Genomic DNA, 21050 nt, shown 5'->3' with positions numbered 1-21050 from the left:
CTCCGTTGCAGATGGGGAACAATGGCATTGGGACTTGACGCCTACAGATCACTTCAGCGCTAAGATTTCTTCGGGCAGAAAGGACCCTCGCACCAAGCATACCTGGTGATGATATCAACTGAAGTAATTAAGGCAGTTTCGTGCTGTAGAGAGAAAGGTGGAGCCCCAACAACATGAAACTACCTAAACCACAGAGCAGTTCTCAGGCGCTAATTATTACTTTCCCCATTGCCGTGGTCTTTAACGCAAGGATCCCGCTACGAAAATAAAACCAGAAACGTGACTAAAACATCCCTCTCGCCCGCCCGCCCGCCCCGCCGGCGCCCCTCCGCGCCCCCCGGCCAGCCTCGGGTGGGTTAATGGAAACAAGAGAGAAATATAATAACAACCTCCCCCACGGGCAGCTTTCGCCTCTCCATGCAGATGCAATCGGGAAGAAAAAGGCCGTGCACGACAATGTTACATCATGAAAAGCTAAAGGCTCCCAAGAAGCCCGGGTTCAAAGTCTGTCCCCCTCCTCCCGCCATACACATACCCTGCAAGGAAGCATTAGCTGTCGCTCTTCTCCCAGCCCTCCTTTTGCCTCCCCTTTGTGCAAGACTAGTAGCTAAACATGCAGCAAGGAAGGGAGGATGCAGAAAAAGCAGCCTGGGTGAAGTAAGCTCTTCCACATGCAGCCAGGTAGGGAATGGCCTTGTCTGGAGGGGTCCGCTGGCAGGGAGGCGAGGCTGATGTCCCCCCCTCCCCATGCGCTCACCTTTACGATTTCTTCTCAGCCCTGAGATAAAGCTAGAGTTTTGTCACCGTCCTCTGGAGTTAAAGATCTCCGCGCACTTGTAGGTGTTTGATTAAAAAAACAAAAAAAAAAAATCGTTTCCCTACCCTCAAGAAATAGTAATTTGCTTCCTCAGTCTATGCAGCTCCTCAGTCAACTGAAACCACTCGTTCAAGACAGCAACAATCCAGATATACTAGCAAGTCATAAAACTGAACAAAAGCCGACAAACCTTAGAGCACCATCGCTATATGGCCCAGACAAATTACGACCGTCTAGGTAATATTTAAATAGATTCCTAAAGTAATTGCAGGGGGTTTAGGCAACTATTCCTGTTGTAAAAGTTCTCGAAGACATAAAGTAGAACCTGAGGATAAACAGTCACAAAAAGAGGTAAAATTAAAAGGATTCATTCCACGGTTTTTTATTCTTCTATGAGAACATAAACATCGTCTTTTTCACGCACAGCAGCATTACAATATTAATTTATTCCGATTTAAGGTAAGAACTAGATATAGCTAGAACTAACATTTATAATAACGATAGAATGCATTTGCTTAAAACAGTATCGGCATTTTAATAATAATAGACATTTATACATATCTGTATTTATAGTTTTTCCCCTTCTTTCTTTTTTTCTCTTTTTTAATTTTTTCACCTATATGTTTGACCCTTTAATGCATGTAACTTCACAGTATAAAGGAAGACGAACATATTCTCCCTCGCAATCTCAGACTCTGGCTCAGAAAGTCCTTCTGACGTTCAGGATATATACTTTTCAGTGAAATTAGTGAGGAAAAAGTGAATACTTTCTTCTCGGGGGGAATTTCTGTGTGCTTGTCATGCGTTACCAACGGTAACGTTATTTATAGACAAATAAAATCACTAATTCCACATATTTAAGCAAAACTACATTAAGTAAATATCTACAACCAGAAAGAGCGAGAGAAATTCGGAGGTAAGTGTCATAATTTAGTCCATGAGCAACACGAACTCTTTTATACCTTTAAAGAGAAGAGTTTTCATTTTCCTGGCCAATTTTAAAGCTGTAATATTGACTCTTAAGGTAAAGCAAAAAAAAGAATCGCTCTTAACACCCGTTCCCACGAAGCCCTTTTAAAGGATGCCTGCATTTCATTATTGTAAGTCCTGCTTTTCGAAGGAAAAAGGGGGGAGGGGGGAGAAAAGGAAAACAGAGTGGGGAAAAGCTCCCAATATATAGAAATATGGCGAGGCTTAAATTCTTCATTCTGCAGCTACGTACAGTCCAAGTAACACCGCTTATAATTTAAAAGAATGCGCCTTTAACCGAGCTTGTTTACTTTTCAGAGAGAGATATGGGGGGAAAGATATTTGCAGCTCCTGAAACGGGATTTCTGTGTTTCAAAGCTTAAAGGAACAAACCGGCCCCGAGGACGGCTGAAGGAAGCGGGGAGATTCACGCACGGCATTTTGTGCATTAGCGTGGCTTTAGTCCGCCCCCCCACCTCACGCCAAAGTAGCTCTTAAGAGGTTAAGGACATATCGAGAACGTCTAAAAATCGTTAATCCATACAGGTGCGGATGACTACAGCCTAGGAAAATGATACTGGCTCTTTAAACCATAAAGATGTGTTTATAGGTTCATCAAGAGAAATTAAAGTTGGCTGTGAGCTCCCGAATCCTATTCTCTCTGTTCATTTTCTTCAGTTTCATTCTGCGGTTCTGAAACCAGATTTTAACTTGTCTGTCTGTGAGGTGGACTGTGCGGCTGATCTCTAGGCGACGCTCACGAGTCAGGTACATATTGAATAGAAACTCCTTTTCCAGCTCGAGAGTTTGATGCTTGGTATAGGGGCACCGTTTCTTTCTGCCACTTTTTGCCGTGAGCCAGTTTGCTGCATTTTCTCCTTTTGAATTGCCTAGTTTTGAGAAAGTAAAAAAGGGACGTTACCAGCGGGTAGGAGGCAAAGAGCTGGGGGGAGAGAGGGTGGAAGGAGCATCTGTGTGTGTGTTTCGGGGGGGGGGGGGGGGGGGGGGTCTCGCTCCGCCGGCTGCGGAGAGTTGGGATGTGGGGTGTCCTTGTGGGAACCGAGAGCTTCAAAGCGGTTTCCCAAAGGCCCTGGAGCCGGCCGGGAAAATCTGCCTCTGCTCAAAAAGCTCCGAGCAGCCGCCGGCGGGACAGCGTGCCCCGCTGGGCAGTTCATCTCCGACCCCCCAAAAGAGGCTTTTACCCGCTCCCCCTCGGCTGCTCCGAGCCCACTGTTACTGGGGGGCGGCTCGGTGAATGGCCTGGGGTCTTATTTCCCCCCACCAGGCACCTGCTTCCAAAACACCAAAGCCTGCGGGTCTGAACTTTGTAAGTGTACTCTGGGGGCGGAAAACAAGGTGAGCTGGGGAGCCGGAGCCTCCCCGCCTCCAGCCCCTGCCTTCCCGAGGAGCTTCGCCCCGGCCCTCTCTTTTCCAACCATTTCGGGGGAGGAAAAAAAAAAAGATATTAAAAATCCCCCGTTGCAGGGTGTTTATTCCAATCAGTGGAACCGGCTGGGAAAGAGGTAACACCGATCCCTCGATGGCTCGGAGTGGTTCGTGGTTTGGGGTTGGCTCTCTAGTAGTTTTCCGCTTTCTTTTTTGTTTTGATCTTATTATTTTCCAAAGAGGCGCCTGAAGGAATAACAGGGCTTCTGAAATGCGGCCGGAGAGAAGCGCCTGAAAAGTCTGCCGCCCAGGGAAGGGGAGTTATTTTTTTGCCATGGGGACCCGAAAGGGAAATAAATAAGCAAATGAATAAATAACAACCCTGTTATCTAGTGTAGACGCTGAAGGATATTCGCGGTGCATTCGTCAGTCTAATTTGATAGCAGTTCATAGATGGCACATTTCAGCGCGGCTGTTATCCCGAAAAGCATTCTGGATCGTAAAATATAACTTACCCCGTTAATAGGTTTATTTATTGGCACTGCCTATTGCTTATTTTGGATGCTTTACAAACATCTCTGTTATCTGGTAGGCACCTTCACATCACAGGGGAAAGATTGATCTTGCTTTTCTATATGTTTAAGCAGCATGCAGGCTAAAGTTGCCCAGAGCGGAGGCTCTAAGGGTTTTAAACTATAGGATGGACATTAATTTTTACGGCAACCCCATGCCCGAATATTACGAAGTTCAGAAGGTCAGTCTGAGCAGCACTTCTTGGCAGCCCCGCGGGGCAGCTGGGATCCTCCTTTCGCATCGCGATGCCACTATGATCCTCAACTGCTTTTTTTCCTTTTTTTTTTTTTTTTTTTAAATCATCACCACCACCATCACCATCATCATCATTCGCTTACCTACGGGCTCTTTCTCGGGAGAGGCTTTGCTGCTCTCTGACGGAGCTGGAGAGAGCTCCTCTGCGGTGGAAGATGAAGCCCGAGTCTCGTCCTCCCTCTGGGAGACACACGCCGAGGGGCTGGGGGAGCGCTCCTCGTCCTCCTTCCTCCCCGCGTCCGGGACGGGAGGCAAAGATGGAGGCGTCTGGAAGCGGCCGGGGGGCTGCGGAGGGAAGGGGGCAGCCCCGGCCGGCCCCGCGCCGTAGCTCTTGGAGGTGCCATAAGCCTGGGAGAGGCGGAAGTAGCCCGGGACGGGGACCCCGCCGCCGCTGTTGGCCGGGCTGACCTCGGCGCTCAGCCGGGGGAAGGGAGCGAGGTCTGTGGCGGCCGAGCCCTTGGGGCATTTCTCTGAGTCATAGAGGCAGTAGGAGCTCTCCTCCTTAATGCTTGGAGCGAAGGAGCACGAGGTGGCCTGCTGGCTCTCCGGCTCTTCCATGCGACAGGACCGGGGGGGGTCTAGCCACACTTCCATCCCTGACACGTAGGGGTGCGAGCTGGGGACCATGCTTTGAGAAGTACCTTCATTGCGTTTGCTCAAAACGGGGAAAAGTCCGCAGCTTTGCAGCCCGTAGGACAGATCGGACGCTTGTGGCAGGTAGATACCACTGTTGGGGTAGTAGCCGCCTCCGCCTCCGCCTCCTGCTCCCGCCGCTTCCCCTCTGCCCGAGCTGATCAAGGAGTCTACCAAAAAAGAGTTTGCAGCCGGGCTCTCGGAGCATGACATTGTTGTGGAATAATTTGGCGAAGGGAGCAGATAGCCCTTTCTGGCTGACATTTCTTGTGCAAAACATGCTGAATATGATTAGAGATACCCCCGCACCACGGCAGACGCCTGCAGCCAATGGAAGCCCGGGCCTCCCCAGCAACCCCTCCCCGTCTGGTTTCGTATGCACCGAGCTGCTCTCAGGTCGACCTCTGAATTTGGGAGATAGATGTATATTAATGTGTAATATGGATTTCCATACACACAGGCCCGCACGCTTCGCCCACATGGGCGAGTGCCTGCGCCTGGACGGGAGCCGCGCTCCCGGGAAGGGGAAGGAGCGGGCTTTGCTAGTACTGGCTCCAAGTTTTGCTCCCCTCTTATCACACGCACCGCTATAAACTAGCCCGGCGGTCCTGATGTTTATTATACCTAGGCTGAAGCGGTGTCCAGATGAAGCTTTTACTATCGCTCCTCTCTCCCCGCAGTTGGGCTTTCCGGCGGCAATGCCCGCTCACCTCCCTGCACAGCCTATGTGTCTCACGAAATTAATAAAGCCACGGCTCGCCCGGTGTTTTATGCCCAGGCTCCGCTCATTTTATTTGATTGTCTCGTTTTTTAAGAAATAAAAGACGTGTTATTGTTTATCACGGATCATTGGAAACCGTAAAGGGGCCTGGTGCCTCTCGTGTTAAACTATCGAGGAAGGGGGTTGCTTCCAGCCTAACATCACGGCCACGACGCCAGGCTGGGCTTAAATTTCCTGGAGATAAAATGCTCGCTGCTGCGCTGAAGAATCTCTTAGGGAGCAATGCCACTCTGGGAGGATTGATTGTGCGGTTGCAGCTCCTAATGCTCTAGTTAACGCTGGATTCTTCCCGAGGTCTGATTACCGTTTAAAATATAAAGCCAGACATATGCCACAGAAAGAATCCAGACGCGAGCAGTTCAAATGGATCCTCGCAGGATACTGCGCACCCTGTTTATTGATGTGTTTATATTTGGGCGATCATTTTTATATCTCCCCCCCCCCCCTCAATTTGGGTCATTCACTTTTCGCCTCTTCAAAAGCACCGTCTCTTTCACAAAGCAATGTACTAAATAATAGAAAGAAGAGTAAGTAGATGAGTCCTGAGATACCAGACAGCCCTGTCCAGTCAATATGTAATTGTGGCGGAGGTAGCAGACAGATAGCAGACAGACAGGGACGCAGACAGAGAGACAGATAGATTTTCTAATGAAATCGTTTAATGATGGCTTGCTTTCACTTCCATCATCTCTCGCTTATGCCATTTTGAAGTCGCCTCGCTGCCTGGCCCGCGGAACTAGGGGCTCTTTACTCCAAGGGGAGTCTGGGGCTGCCCAGTACTGGCCGCCCACCCCTGAGAAGCAGGGCTCGCTCCTCTCTCCCGCACCCTGCCCGGGGAAGCAGCGGCCGACCGGGCTCCGCTTCTAGCAGGGCGGGTGGGGGAGAGCGGCTGCCGGCCGGCCGGGCGTCAGCGCCGTCCGTCCCCGGCGAGATCCGCTCCCTGGCACCCGGCTGCCGTGCCCGGGAGGGCGCTGGCGGCGGCGGAGGGGCCGCTGCCTGCCGGGCGGAGTGGCGGCGGGGCGAGCGCGGCGCCCCGCGTCCCCCGGCGCCCCGCGTCCCCCGGCGCCTACCCTTGGCGTTCAAACCGCCCCGGGCAGCAGCGCGGGGCAGGGGCCGGGGCGGCCCTTCCCCCCCGCCCCACGGATCTGTCAAGCCCCACGTGGTCTCGTCCCGCAGTGTTTGCCTGCCACGAGGAAATGCTTTTTCCACAGCGTGACATTCCCCCGGAGGAGTCCCTCCTTGCGGCGGGAGGCGAGCGTCCCTTCCCGCGGGCGAGCCGAGCCGGCGGGGCCCTCCCCAGCCTCCCTCCGCGCCCGCTGGAAGCGCCGGGGCAGGCAGAGGCTGCCACAACTTTGCGATACCCGTAAAAAGCTTTATGGAAAGGCGTCTGATTTCTCCAGTCCGATGGGGCGAGCATCACAGCGCGGCTTCCTTCCGACCGGCCCGCGGGATGCGGCGACGGGGGCAGATCCCACAGCCTATAGAAACCCTTCGAGTTTGGTTTTTTTCCCCCGCATTTCCTCCTGTGAGATTGTTTGCGTTTCCCCAACCCGACTAACCCCGCGATGTGTTAATGTGCGATGGACAAACCCTTATCAGATTCCTATGAGGGCCATATCACTGCTAACAAAATTAATACCATATAAGGCACCGGTTTATTGGCTGGTATACAGGAAGGCTATTATCAATAGGCTTAGCGTTATAAATACAGATCTAAATAAAATGAAACGTGAGCCCCCACGCCGCCTTCCAAATACATTTCTCTACACAAGTCAGGTATAAAAATCACTCCGGGGAAGTCCGCTCTTGCGGTATGTTTATTTTGCATTTGCCAAATTAAATAGAAATGGATTGCAAACCTGAAAGCCATACGGAACCGAGGAGCAACACTTGAAACCCTTCCAAAGCTGTTTTTAAAACAAGCAGCTCCCTTTAAAAAAATGGATTAAAGGAGGGGAAAGGCCTATAAAAGTACGCTGCAGTCCTCGTCAGCCGGAATAAAACGACTCGAAATGCATCGGAAGAAACCCGAGTTGGCTTCCTCTCCCTCTCCGCAAGCTGATGCAGGGAAATCAGACAAAAGGCGCGGAGGCCAGGGACAATTTGGAAGGTTTTAAAGTTTTCTTTAGCCTCCTCTGCCGGGTTTTGTAGCAGGGGGCTGGGGTTTGCCCCCCCCGCCCCCGCGCCAGGTCCCGCGGAGGCTGCCGTCGGCAAGGCCGTGTGTTGTTGTGTTGACCGCAGGGAACGGTGCCGGTTTGATGGTCAAGGCACGGGCTCCGTCTAGATCATGAACTCCGCTCGGCGTTGCGCTATCTCCGCTTTCTTTAATCGCTAACAAGGCCAAGGCAAATAGTAACCAGCCTCATCAAACCCAGTGAAGTAAAACTAATAATGTTCGCTTGATTCGTAACTATAAAAGATAATGGTCAATTCTGACTAAACTGAGCTAATTTGGCATGCGCTGGGTGTAGCTACTGCATTTCCAGCTCTTAACAATGTGTCCCTTGGAGCTTAACCTCTATTTAAAAGAAATTTTAAAGAATATTGTGGACGCCAGGGGACGAGAAATAGTTTCTTTTTAATTCTACTTCTGTAAGTAAAGCTATCCGAGGGTCTATAAAACCGAGCAAATAAAATTTTGATAAATATCAAAACCGGCGAGAAGGTGCTTTCGCGGAGAATCTAAATTCACGGCGTACATAGACAACACTATCAAAATAAAACTTTATTGATCTAAGAAAAATATAATAGATGCATTAATAGCGTCGTTAAGACGTTTTATTGGTTGGACTAAAATTAAAAACAAAAAGGGAATAAATAAAAACCGACAGCTCAGCCTAAGCAAACTCTGACTGGAAATCTCAAAATGTACCGTGTTAAACCGTGATTTATCTTTTTATTATTGGCCCGTATAACCCAAAAGATCAGCACTGTTAATCCAGAGACGCATTTTGCGAGCTAATTAAAATATGCTTTTATTTGTAGACACGGGCAAACTGCAATTTGTGAAAACGTAACCGGCCTCGCAGTCTGTTGCAGGAGTGCATGCGCCGCCTATCTGAGAATATACCCGCGGATTACGTTTTATACAGCTCCAAAAATTAATGCAATCAGGGTATAGTTATTTAATATTGGAACTGTCAGTTGTCAGGAACGTGCGTGTGTGCCAGATTCCTCCCTTTCTTTCTTTCTTTTTTTTTTTTTTTCCCCCCTTCCCTGGATTTGCTCCAAAGAAGGCGGATTTCAAACAGGAGGTTTAGGAACTGTGTCTGTGCCAAGTTAGGTGACAAATGACGGCCCCACTAATTTTATTTTTACTAGAAATTCTTTCACGCTAGGGGCGGGGGGTGTCTGGGGGGGCGGTGGTGGCGGCGGCTTGTTTTGGCGGATTATCCTGTTAAAAATTAGGCTGAGATTTAATTTTATTCCAGCCATCCGGAGGCTTGTTCTCCTAACTATGTTTTATACTGTATGTGTATCGTTTTACTCATTTGGATTAGGAACATATTTTGCAAGTAATTCTGACGAGCTCCGAATTCTGGTGTGCGGCAGGACAAAATACACCCAAACCGATTCATGAGGGCTTTATCTCCTCGCCATTGCTCCGGCACTGGCGAGAACAGCGGGGCTTTCTATTGTCCGGAGAGCCCCAAACACCGTGCAGAAGCCAGAACGGTATCGGGTTATATATGTGTCGGGAAAATCTTACATGCCCAAGTCCGTCTTTTAAGTGTACCCCTTCTATTGCGAGAGATGGGCCGCACAGCTGTATTAAGCATTTGAAACTGTATCCCTTCTCCCCTTTTTGTAGTTGTCTTTCCTTTAAATAAGATTTGGGTGCATATGCAAATATCTTTTTTGGTTGCCTTATAGCTTGGCTCTCAGACACACACGTTGGTCTGAAGTTTCGATTTCAGAGCATTTAATGAAAAGATTGTGACAAAAAAAAAAAAAAAAAAAAAGACAACAAAACACAAACCCAAAGAGCTTATGAAAAAGCCTCCCAGGGGTTCGGATGTGGTATGTGAGCTGAAGTTGAGTACACGATTAATTAAACAGAGTGTAGACACTGAGTTGGCTTCGCCTCTCCCCTCCGAAACATGCAAACCCAAATCATGTGAAATAATAAACAGTTATTGTAAGAAACAAGCTTGTTTTTTTTAAATATTATCCTATGACCGCGGCCGTCAGTAAACAATTCGTAACCAGAGGGCGCTTTAACTGCTGCTGGGGTCCCTTTGATTTATTCAGTCGAGTATTGAATGGGGCAGGGAAACAACAAGGGGAAAAATAAATATTTGATCAAATATGCTGAGTTTAACTTGACTGGTGTAAAATGAAATGTTGCAGAGGGACCCTCAAATCGCCCTGCTCCTTCCCGAGACGTGGCTTCTCACGTCCTGGAGTTGCCGAGGGGAGGTCAAAAGAGATCAACATCCCCCAGCTTTTAATGGAGCATCTTTGACGAAATCGATAGGTTCCGATAATCGTCTAAAAACTGCTCTCTGCCGGCTGAGCATGTGCTTTTAACTATACTTGCAACAGTTCCCTGGAAGCACAATTTTAAAGGGCCCTTTCTTAAAAAACACTGCAGTCAAGTTGCATTACTTTACATACAAGAGCAAGGACAAAATGATATTTTGGTTTTTTCGGACAGATATTTAAAAATTGTTTACTCTCTTCGTAAGAAACACGTGGATTAAAATATGTAGCCAAACCAGCATCTCCTCCATATAATACCACCTTCCCTCCCACCCTTCTCAAATGGAGACATAACAAAAACATGTGAAAATTTTATGGGCGAGAAAAGTAACCTGGAGTTAGGGATACTCGTAGAGAGGATAGAGTTTCAAAGCTACAACCCAGAGCAGCCCTGAGCACATGAGAATGTGTGACTATTGTTTGTTTACAGCACATGTGCTGGTTAAGAAAGAAAGAAAGAAAGAAAGAAAGAAAGAAAGGGGAAATCAAAATCTCGTCTTGCACGAACATTGACTTAATATGCAATCACAGGAATAGTTTTTAACATAAGTGTGTCAAAACTTGTTTACCACAATCTGTGTCCAGCTGCGAGGAAGCAGACTACCCTTTAAAGTTACCAAACGACCCTAACTAAGCTACAGTTCAAGTCCAATAAGACCGTCAGAATTGTCTGTCATTTGCAGTCTGTGTTGCCATAGATCTATTTGATTGAAGACACCTACTGTTCCACACATAAATGTCAACTTTCATAATATTTCCAGCGCTACAATTTTTTTATAACTGGAAGAAAGCTACAAGTTTCTCTGAAAAAATATTTCCAGATAGCGTGGATTTTCCACGCGGCTGGCCAAAACTTTACGAAAGGAAAATAAAAGGTCAACTGCAACTTAGAAAGTCCCTTCTATATTATTTCACATCGTAATCACCAACTCCTTGCATCGCTTCCCCTCCCTACGGTTCTTTTCCGCGGTGCTCAGTGGTCGGGGCAGGGGCCACCCCAGCTCGCTAAGTACCACTCCGATCACCGCACGCTCCTCGCCCCTCTCCACGCAGGGTAGATGCGTAAAACACTTACCTTCGCGCATTTCCTAATTTTTTAGGAAACTTTAACTCCGCCGAGAAGCCCAGCGGCTCCCCCACCCGGCATCCCGAGCGGCTTTTGGAACGCGGAGCCCAGTAAGTGTAATAATTACCCGTGCGGCTCCAGGGATGCAAAATGAACAAAGGCCAAGATTTTTTTTTTTTTTTTTTTTTTTTTTTTCCCAGGGCTGCTCCCCTCGCCCCGGGCGGCTTTGACATTGATCTGAAGATCGCCATCTTGTGGCAAAGAAGCCCCCGAACCGCCGCCGACCGACCGCCAGACCGACCGACCGACCGACCGACCCGCCGTCCTGCCGCGGGGCCCCGCGGCAGGACGGCGGGTCGGTCGGTCGGTCGGTCGGTCTGGCGGAGGGCAATGCCCGCTCACCTCCCGGTGCAAGAAACCTCCGGGCGAACCTCCGCTGCCTTTATAGCGATGCATTTCGTACGGGCGAGCGGACAAGTGGCGGACACTTTTTATGGCCACATTGTCACAGCAACACAGAGGATGCGATTTTATTGGGCTAGGAAATCAAAACCCCGACCAGAGAAACTCCGTGGTTTAACTGTCTCTGGGACTGGCTATGAATGCCAGTTAATTTTTAACCAGGAAAGGAAGCTTGCTGGCTTAACTTTCATTGCCATTCAGCTCTCCGTCCGTCCCCCCGTCCCTCTCCCACCGCCCGTCCATCTGTCCGTCTCCTTTTAACGGGCATTGCCCCTTGCATACTAGACAAACAAACAAACAAACAAAGTCCCCTTTTTCCCCCCTTCACTTTCTAACATTTCCTTTGGGTAGACGTTGTCTGGCTGGGTGGCGGTTGTCAACAAAGGCCCAAAGCCAGTAAGTCCTTCACCTCAAGGTTATGGGTGATGTCCAAGCAATACAGAAGTTCAAAGCCAGTAAACAATGCGAAAACAAAATGTACTTTCTTCTCCTGATTAGGATTAGGGTCAACGTTAAAGATTCAAACACTCTTCCCAAAACACGTTCCTATCTCAGCTATTGTTTGGGGTTTGGGGTTTTCTTTTCCCCCCCTCCTAACTTTCTCCCTCCAGCCTTCCTCCCCCTCGCCCCCCGCCGCCCCCCGCCGCCCCCCTCCCCCCCCCCCCCCCCGCCTCAGTCCACCCTCTCCCTGCCTTGGAGATCAAGGACAATTTCAAACAGTCCATTTCCACCACACTGCCATGCGGATTTTTCTAATTTTTTTTTTTTTCCCAAAGATAACAGTTTTCTTAGGGCTCTCACGCTTCTGGCCACATCCGTCGGCTGGCTTGGACCTTCCCTTCGGTGCCGGGCTTATAAAATCTGCCCCAAACGCTACCGACGCCGCAAACGTTTCCCGAGCGGTTCTCCCGGACACATATGGTGGGGAGCAAACAGCAATATCACATCAAACCCTTGAGCATAAGACCTTGCCCTGCCGGCGTTGGCAGGATAAGAAAAAGGCCTAACAGGCAGCGAGCTATGAACATACTTCATTTTCCTTTTCCTGTGACCCGCTGAAACGCTGCTTGAACAAGCTTAGGTTCACTTGTTAACTCCAGAGCAGAAGATTTAACGGCGAAGTTCACAAAAGAAGAATAATTCGCCCCAAATGACTGAACAAGGTCATGAGGAATTTCGGGTCCCAGAGTTACCTCGGATAAAAGAACATGCAGTAACGTAACACCAGAGTAAAAATATAAAGTTTCCATTTTTTTATTTTCCTTGTGCGCTCTTCCACTGTATACATGCAACCAAATACTTTCGCATATTAAAAGAAAACTGTATATACATATAGATGATACATATTGAAAACAGTGATGTCATATAAAGATATTGCATTTTGTGAACCGTGTCAAAGAACTTACATCCATTTGGTAAATTTATTAATCAGAAAACATTCTTATCACCACTTTGTTGCACATGTAAAAAAATCCCACACCCTTTAGCCCCAAAGGAACAAAAAAACAGGGGAGAGAAAAAAAAAAAAGCATTGAAACAAAATAGGTCATGGGTTCTTTTTTTATTATTTACAAGTCTTGTAAAACACCGTTCCTGTATGAAATATACATTCAGATATTCTCAACAGCAAATTACCTTAACGATAGAACACCGTATCCTTTGTAAACTGATATAGAATTTTAAATATTTTCCTTTTTTTTTTCTCTTTTCTTTTTTAAATTGCATTTTTTTTCACGCTTTGGTTCCTGCAGGGAAATATATATATTTATAGATATTTAAAATAACTCCAAACAACTCTCCGTTCTTTGCATATGTCGACTGGGCGACAAAGTAGAGCTCGTGACATTTAAAGTAGACAACAACAAAATTACCATATTTACATTGTTTGGCTTCTGTTTAAACTCCTCACCAGTCACCTTTAAACGAACATGCGATCGAGTTATTTTAATGATCCAACGTTAGTGCATTGCACAACTCCAAGTTTCAATTAAGTGTTGTGTGGTATTTGCTAAACTGTCGTTCTCCACAGGTATTTCCTGAAGAAACTTTGTGAGCCAGAAGCCAGAAGGTTAGTTTCCTTTATGGAGTTGTTTCTTTTAAAACGCCGAAATTCACACTTTTTTTTTTCCGTTTTATTTTTAGTATTTAAATATGATTTGTCTCCAAAAAGATGGCAACGCATAGCCAGTTGTCATAAATAAAACGAGAGCTAATTAAAATTTGCTAAATCTTTTTTTTTTTTTCAGTGATTGTTTTCTTACGATATATGGCGAATTTATACCTGATTTTTTAAGTAAATATTTAAGTCTTTCATTTAGTTCTCTTTCTTCCCCCTACCCCTCCCTCCCCACACCCTCAAAGGAAACACTATTATACCCATCACTACCTCCATATTACAACTGCTCGCGGTTGGCCTCGTGAAGGTGTAGGCATGTCATCCCCCCTCCCTTTAATTCTGTGCGCGTCCCCCCCCGTCTCCCTCCCCCCCCTAAATTCTCCTTTCAAACCCAGGGGCAATGGAGCACTGCCTCTAACCCAGACATTTTCCGCTCAGGGAGGACAAAAGATTATTTCTCAGAGTTTATATTCTGCAGTGGTCCTGGTTGCGTGGGCTCGACCCGGCAGTCTCCAGACAGCTGTTCCGCAGCAGCACAGGGGCGAGGGAGGGCCGGGGGTGGGCGAGTCCGGGGACGGAGAGGTGCCGTCCCCGCCTGTGCCTGCCGAAAGCGGTAGCAGGGTGAGCCGCAGTGCCTGGAAAGGTAAGAGGTATGGATTTTGCACTCAGAGGTGACGTGCACGTTTAGAAATGGATGCCATGTGTGTCAAAATCGAATCGATTCCAGTTGATATGTAAATATATATATATATATATAAATCACCATTGAAGTTCCAGAGTAGATTTACATGTATGTAAAACCTTGGGTTCTTCTAGTCCCGTCAGATACACACCTCCTTCCTCCACGTAACCCCGTGGCTTGACCTTGTCAAGGGCGAAATCTGAATTTAATCTCGTCTTGAAAAACGCTATGAGTTTTAAAGTAGTGGATTAGCTGAGTAATATTGTAATCGGTCCCTGTTAATTTTTTTTTCTTTCATTCTTCTGTTCTGAAACCATATTTTCACTTGGCGGTCGGTCAGATTGAGCATTCGGGAGAGCTGGAGGCGTTTCTCTTTGTTTATGTAGACACTGAAGAAGAATTCCCTTTCTAACTCTCTAATCTGGTATTTGGTGTACGGGCATCTCTTTTTACGCGTACGTTGTCCACCTGTGGAATGAAAAAAGGCAGAAGCGTTTGAGACCCGGCGGGGGCCGGCGGCGGGGGCTGAGGAGGGGTGGGGGGGCCACTCAGGCAAAACCCATTAATATGGAAAAGCCGCGTTTTGCCCGCTCCGGGGCCGGCGTTGGCAGGTCCGAGGCTGGGCGCCAGCCCCCCGCCTTGGCGGGTGCGGGCAGCCGGGGACCGGGACCCGCCGGGACCCGCCGGCCCCCGCAGCGCCGCGGCCCCGGGCAGCGGGCAGGGCGAAACCCCCGCCGAGAAGCGGGGATCCGGCCTCGCTGCCTCCGCGGGGAGGGCGGCCGGAGGAAGGGGTGGTGGCGGGGGGTTCCTGCGGATTTCACGAGCTGGAGGAAAGCCTTTGTAGGCTGCTCCGCCGGGCGCCACGCACACGGGGCTGCCCAGGGAGCGGCCATCACCTGGCTGCCTGCAGCAGGCAGCGCGGCATGGGGCAGGGGGACCCAGCGCCCAGCCCTCTCCGAACCCGCACCCGCTCGGATCTCGCCCTCATTCCCTAGGCTAATCCCGGCTCTACGTCCCCAGCAGAGGAAAACCCCCCGAGCCCAGGGCTAAGGCGCCTCCTTCTCCCCCAGCCGGCTTTTTTAAAGCACGCTCTCCACCGCATGGAGGTATTCTCCTCTCGATTAGCCATTACGGTTTTAAAGTTCATTAAGCAGAATATAAAAGGTTTCAAGGTTCAGGAGCTCTTTACATTAAACGTAGCCGCTATCTCTTTAAAAACTTCCTTTTCTGGTACAGTTCATTGTCGAGGTATTTTTTCCCCGAGCCGTATACTAGCTTTGCCTTTTAAAAAGCCCACATAAAAAAATCAGGCTTTGACAGATTGAATAACAATTGTAAGCAACAAACTGTTGGACAGAAGGCAACACGTAATTGCCACAGTGCCTTAGTAAAATGGCTTCCTTTAGACAAAAAGGCCAGCTTTAGGTTAATTTGTTTCTTTTAATATATTGCTACAGTTCAGGCGGCTACTTTATCTGCTAAACGCTATTCTAGTGCAATCGTTAAAACGGCGAGGGCTTTGAATTCAGCTCCTAACTAGACTTCTGGTGCAACACATGGCTTTTATAAAATCACTGGATTACATCGATATCAAAGGAGCCGGGATCTCCTTTTTTTGCCGAATTTACAGGCACCGAACGTACGTTATTATATTTTCGAGAGTTGACCACAGAGCTTTTTTTTATTATTATTAAAAAAAAAAGAAAAAAAAAAGGAAGGAGAGAGAAAAAAAATTTTTAAGGCATCCATTGCCCGGTGGGTATTTCACGGCCAATTTCAGCACTAAACACGTGATCTCGCCTTTTATAACAAAGTTTTGTTGGGGGAAATCTAAAGGCCCTTCATAAACCTTATATGCTTATAAAACAGCATATAAAAATTTAACAGCGGCGGTGCGCTAGGTTTCAAGCTGCCTTTCCTAAAAGCGCTCGGGCGCTGCCTTTATACGTACTGGAGCTGCCGGATTTCTCCTCATTGTTGCCGGAAGATGACTCGGGGCTGCTGCTGCTCTCCGGCCGCCTCCGCCTCTCCTTCTCCGCCGCCGCCGCCGCCGCCCTGCCGCAGCCGCCCTCCGAACTTGAAGTTGCCGCCGCCGCCCCGGCGGCCGCGGGCGCCTTCTCGCCACTCTTGTCTACCGGGTAGTCCGCCGAGGCCAGGTTTTCCGCCGTGCCATAAGCCGTCTCGAAAAACTGGTCGAAAGCCTGGGGTAGGACCCCGTTCCTGCCCACCGTGCTATAGAAATTGGAGGAGACGTTGGTGCTGGGGTGGTAGACGTTAGCTGTGTTTTTGCCGAACATCTCGCCCATGCTAGCAGTGTTGGTGGCAGGCAAGCAGTCTCTGTGCATGATCTCCTCTGCGGAGTAGCAGTGGGGCAGATTGTTCCTGGGGTGCCATTTACTGGAGGGATCAATGGCATATTCCCTGAAGGTAACTTCTCTCACAGGTTGGACCTGGGGTAGGTTGGAGGAGTAGGAGTATGTCATAGGGCGAGAAGACGGGGTCTGGGGCAAAAAAGAAGGGAGGCTGGAAAAATCAGGACCCGAGACGTAGTAAGTACAACTTGGCAAATACATGTTAGAGGAACAAGGAACACGCTCATCAAAATCCATCATTAGGGCTACCTCGGCTTCTCCGCATTAGCTGAGCTTAACATGATTCTCTAACGCAGCTGCCTCTTTGAAGCAGATCCGTGAAGTAAGAGATGGGGAGACGTAAGCTGACGTGGAAAGCTCTCCCCGGCGGCGGCAGGGAGGTGCGGTCACGTGGCCCGACGTTGACATTGACGAGCGGCGGGTCCGGGCCCCGCTCCCTTTGTGGCCATCGCGGGGGGAAGCAACAGCTCGTCGCCAGCGCCTAAGGGCGAGCCGAGCGCAGGTTGGCCCGGGGGGTAGCCTTAGAGGACACAAAGGCGCGTTGCCACTGCCCCAGACTTAGCCGCCCGGCCCGTGGCACCCACTGGCTCTGGAGTAGAGAGGCTTAGCAATCCCCCCAGGGTTAGGTGAGACCTTTCTGTTTGTTTGTGCGCTTGCTGGGGCGTTCGGCGGCTCGCTGGCAGGCTCCGAGAAGGAGGGCACAGGAGAGATGCAGGCACGGTTTCTGCTGGAAAGCTGCTTCCGAGCAGGAAACGCTCCTGAAGAAATCGGCAGCGTTTTTTTCTTTTCTTCCCCCCCCCCCCCCCCCCCGTTCTTTTTTTTGTTGTTGTTCTTTAGTTTGTTTTGGTTCGGTTTGGGCTCCCACCCCCCCGAAAAAAAAAAAAAAGGAAAAAAAAAAGAAAAAAGCCCTCGCCTCTCAAGGTTTTTCTGGAAACGTTACTAGGAAGAATGTGCCAGGGTCAAGTCTGTACTGATTTTCATGGTGAATAGATTACATGCTTGCATTCATGTTCACTTCCGAAGCGGTTAGTGTCTTCCTTCCCTTACTTACATATTAACCTCAAATACCCCGCGCGGCTTCAGCCAGGCTTTACTGGAGGTAGTTAACAATGTCGGGTTCCCAGGACGCAGGTTCCCTCTCCTCACCCCCTCCAAACCGTCCCTTGCCTCATTCGCAACGCCAGAAAGCCCTTTAAATTGCAGACCACGGAGCTAAAGAGTGTTTGCTGATCTCTCCGCCTCAACGCTGCCGCTAAATACTTGGAAAACCAGTGGATGTTGGGCTACCCCGGCTTGACAAATACTCCGAGTTTAATTGCCAGAAGCCTAGCTAAAATTATTTGACATACTGTTAACCCCTAGGAACAAACTTGCCGTACCGAGATACTTTCCTTTTTGCTTCCTACCGGCGCTGAAGGCTGAGACCCAGGGAGACCTGTTTTAAAAACGTGGTTAAACTTTTACTATTGTTGCATGAAAGGGATGATATAGAAAGCGGATTGTACAGGGCAGAGACTAAAAAGCACTTCTCTGCCAATAAAAATGCACACCCCACCGAATGAGCAGAGCCAAAGAAAACAGAGAAATACGCCAAAGAATACAGCACCTTTCGAGGCATGGACATCCCTAGGCTCTCGGAAAAAATATTTTTTTGCTATTCTGATGCTCGATTTCAGAAAAGAAATATTTAGGTTCCGGCTGGATTTCATCAAAATAGAAAAACAGAACGGCAAAAGGCTATTGTGAAGTCGGTGCTCTTAGGAAATCAGACGTAATTCAAGATCCATGCCCCCGTGGACTTCGGAGGCTAATGGAAGGGAAACGAAAATGTTAGGGAAAGAATATTTGGATTTTCCCCCCTCTTCCTCTGCAGCGCTGTGGAAGTATTTATATATCCGGAGAAAGTTCTCTAGTAAATTCTGGAGATCTTCGGTATTTAAATGTCAACATCGATTTGTTTATTTATTGCTTAGCTTATCGTAACTGACTCAATAACAAATCTAATCATGTTGTGCACAGAGAAAATATTCTCATTATGTATTTTCCCTGCGTTATAGTTAACTATGGCGTTTGAATTCAAGCTGTAAATTCAATATTATCAAGTAATTACTTTGTAGTGGAGTAAACTAATTTATTAGCATTAATGTTTATATGCCTTTTTCTTATTTTACAAGGGTTACCGTTCACAAATCAAATGCTCTGGACGTATCCCTGTAATGAACTCTTTATTTTGGTTTGCTGCAAGAACTTCTTACGCTAACTGCATGTCTGCGAGCTGAACTTGAAATTAATGAATTAATCTTCTGGCTTGACATATTTGCTAGAAAGTGGATGGAAAGAGATTGCATGTCGTCAAAACCGCTAGCAGAAGACTGCAGTGTCGTTTAGGGATTGTAAAAGGGTTTGGGGGGTTTCCCTCTCTCTCCCTCTCTTCTTTTTTTTAACTTGGGGTGGGGGGTGCAAGAGCTCTGGCTGGCTTTTTCCTTAACGCTATGCTTTGCTCGCATTTACTTTCCCCCCTAGCTTTTGCGGGGGTGGGGGGTCGGAAGCCCTCTCTTGGTATCCGAGCGCTGTTTATTTTCCCTGTGTGTCCCCCCACCCTTCCATTCCGTCGATGCAAAACCTCTCCCCACACCCTGCACACACGCAGACACCCCCTCCCTTCAAACAAAAAGGAATGTATAAGGATTTCAGTGACTTTGAGATAACAAAGGCGCCACCATTGCAGAGCCTCGCCCCGCCTCTGTGTGATGGCAAACAAATTCTTGCACTTGTATTAGGGCTTTTAAGGCTATAATTGAACACGGCGCGTCTAGGAGAACCGAAAACAGTTCTAGACTGACCTGCGGTTTTATAGCACTTTGGCAGTCAACTTCAGCTTGTGTCAGAGCAGACATGACAGAGCTGCCCAGCCCTTAATCGCGGGACGCCACCTCCTCGGACTCACTGCAGCCCCCCTCTTGCATTTCAATAAATTTCAAACCTTGGGGCTAGGAATGGGGAGCGGAGCTGGCACAGGTTTGTATGGGGCTCTTTCCCGCTCCTCTCTGCAGCCGGGGCCGTGGCGCCGCGCGAGGCTCCGCCGTGCCAGAGGTCGGGGCTGCCTCTGGGAAACAAAGGGAAATTAAGGCAAGAAGGGCGAGAAGGCAACTGGCAATGGGCGCGCGTGTGCCTGCGCGCGGGTGTGCGTGGGCGTGCGTGTGTCTGGGCATATGTGTGCTTGCACAGCATGCGCACGTGCAGCCCCGATGCCTACTTCTGAGTCGCTCGAGCTGTCCTCCCCCCCTCCCCAAACCAAGCAGCCTGTTTCTTCAAGCGGGTTTGCCACGCAAGGGGACCCCAAAACGCCTCCCGGTTCCGCCTGCAGAACGAGCGGGGCGGCTGACGGGGAAGGCTGCGAGGGGCGCAGCTCGGCTGGGAGCGAGTAGACGCCCAAGGCACGGGCTGTTCTCCGCTTTATTTGCTGTTAAGTGAAACAGAGATAATGTACGCTTAAAGCCCCGGAATGTGCGGGTAATTGAAGGGAGCCTGCTGTTAAGTTGCTGTGTTCAGCACAATTATCAATGTTGATTATTTGGTCTAACGTTGAATTGCTCTTTTAATACAGTAATTGGGACTTCCGCGTTGAGGAAGGGGGAAAACCGAGCCTTCCCCTCGCTAACCTCGCTGAAAACAACATAAACAAAGGCAGGCATTCCGTTTGGAGGAGCAAAATGCATTCGTTACGCCTTGCCGTGTATTTCGGCCGGATTAGAGAGGGTAAAACCGCTCTGAATTTGGGAGCTCTGCGGCAGGACGTTTTTGCAAAGGACAAGCGTGGCCAAGAGGTGGGGAGACTGTTGAGCACATTGGCCCATAGCTAAGCTAAACAAAGCGAGGGGAAAAAAGCTACATCTCTTCTTTGCAGGAATATAAACAGAGCTAGGACGCCTCGATAGCCTAGCTTTTATATATACAGATGGCGTGCAAAGGGAACTGTTTAACTTACTGCCGCTCGTCTCCGAAAGGTCAAGTTCTACAGTATCTGAACTGTTGTGGTTTTCTACCCTGTTCTGCTCGCAAAAAATTTGAAGCCCACCAATTACCTTGCCAATAGGGTGGGTGCCTGTAATTAACAGGAGAAACGTGCGCTGAAAGGAATTTGCGTCAAGAGGAGCGAATTAAAATATTACACGATCGCTGGCTTCAATCGCTGCGGCTCCTCTCGCACAGGAAGGGTGAGGGGTGTTACGGCTCGGGCGGGAGAAAATATCTCAGGAATTAGGACAGTGTTTTGTAAACTTGCGGGTTGATTACAGTCTACAAAGGCTTGTTCGAAAGACGTGATATTAGGGAATTCGCAACGTTGCTGCCAACGAAATGCACAAACCCTTCCCACCTTTTCCGATGAAAATAAGGCCAGAAGGCGATAATTCTTCGCAAAATTTGCCAGGAATGCAGCTTCAGAAAAGCGTGC

At 48.7% G+C, this 21050-nt stretch overlaps 2 protein-coding genes across 2 annotated transcripts; both read right to left on the bottom strand.

The window, feature by feature from the left end:
- Positions 1 to 1183: 1183 nt before the first annotated feature.
- HOXA10 (homeobox A10) lies at positions 1184 to 4897 on the bottom strand. Its single transcript, XM_076331277.1, has 2 exons — positions 4084 to 4897; positions 1184 to 2676 (listed from the first exon to the last, which is right to left on the bottom strand). The coding sequence occupies exons 1-2, from the start codon at positions 4895 to 4897 to the stop codon at positions 2402 to 2404; spliced, it is 1089 nt and encodes a 362-aa protein (XP_076187392.1). The 3' UTR covers positions 1184 to 2401.
- A 9044-nt stretch (positions 4898 to 13941) lies between these two features.
- HOXA11 (homeobox A11) lies at positions 13942 to 17352 on the bottom strand. Its single transcript, XM_076331278.1, has 2 exons — positions 16174 to 17352; positions 13942 to 14690 (listed from the first exon to the last, which is right to left on the bottom strand). The coding sequence occupies exons 1-2, from the start codon at positions 16832 to 16834 to the stop codon at positions 14458 to 14460; spliced, it is 894 nt and encodes a 297-aa protein (XP_076187393.1). The 5' UTR covers positions 16835 to 17352; the 3' UTR covers positions 13942 to 14457.
- Between the last annotated feature and the right edge of the window lie 3698 nt (positions 17353 to 21050).

The sequence above is a fragment of the Aptenodytes patagonicus genome, chromosome 2 (genome assembly GCF_965638725.1).
Source record: "Aptenodytes patagonicus chromosome 2, bAptPat1.pri.cur, whole genome shotgun sequence".
NCBI classification, from domain to species: Eukaryota; Metazoa; Chordata; class Aves; order Sphenisciformes; family Spheniscidae; genus Aptenodytes; species Aptenodytes patagonicus.
This window is presented reverse-complemented; position numbering and strand designations above follow the sequence as displayed.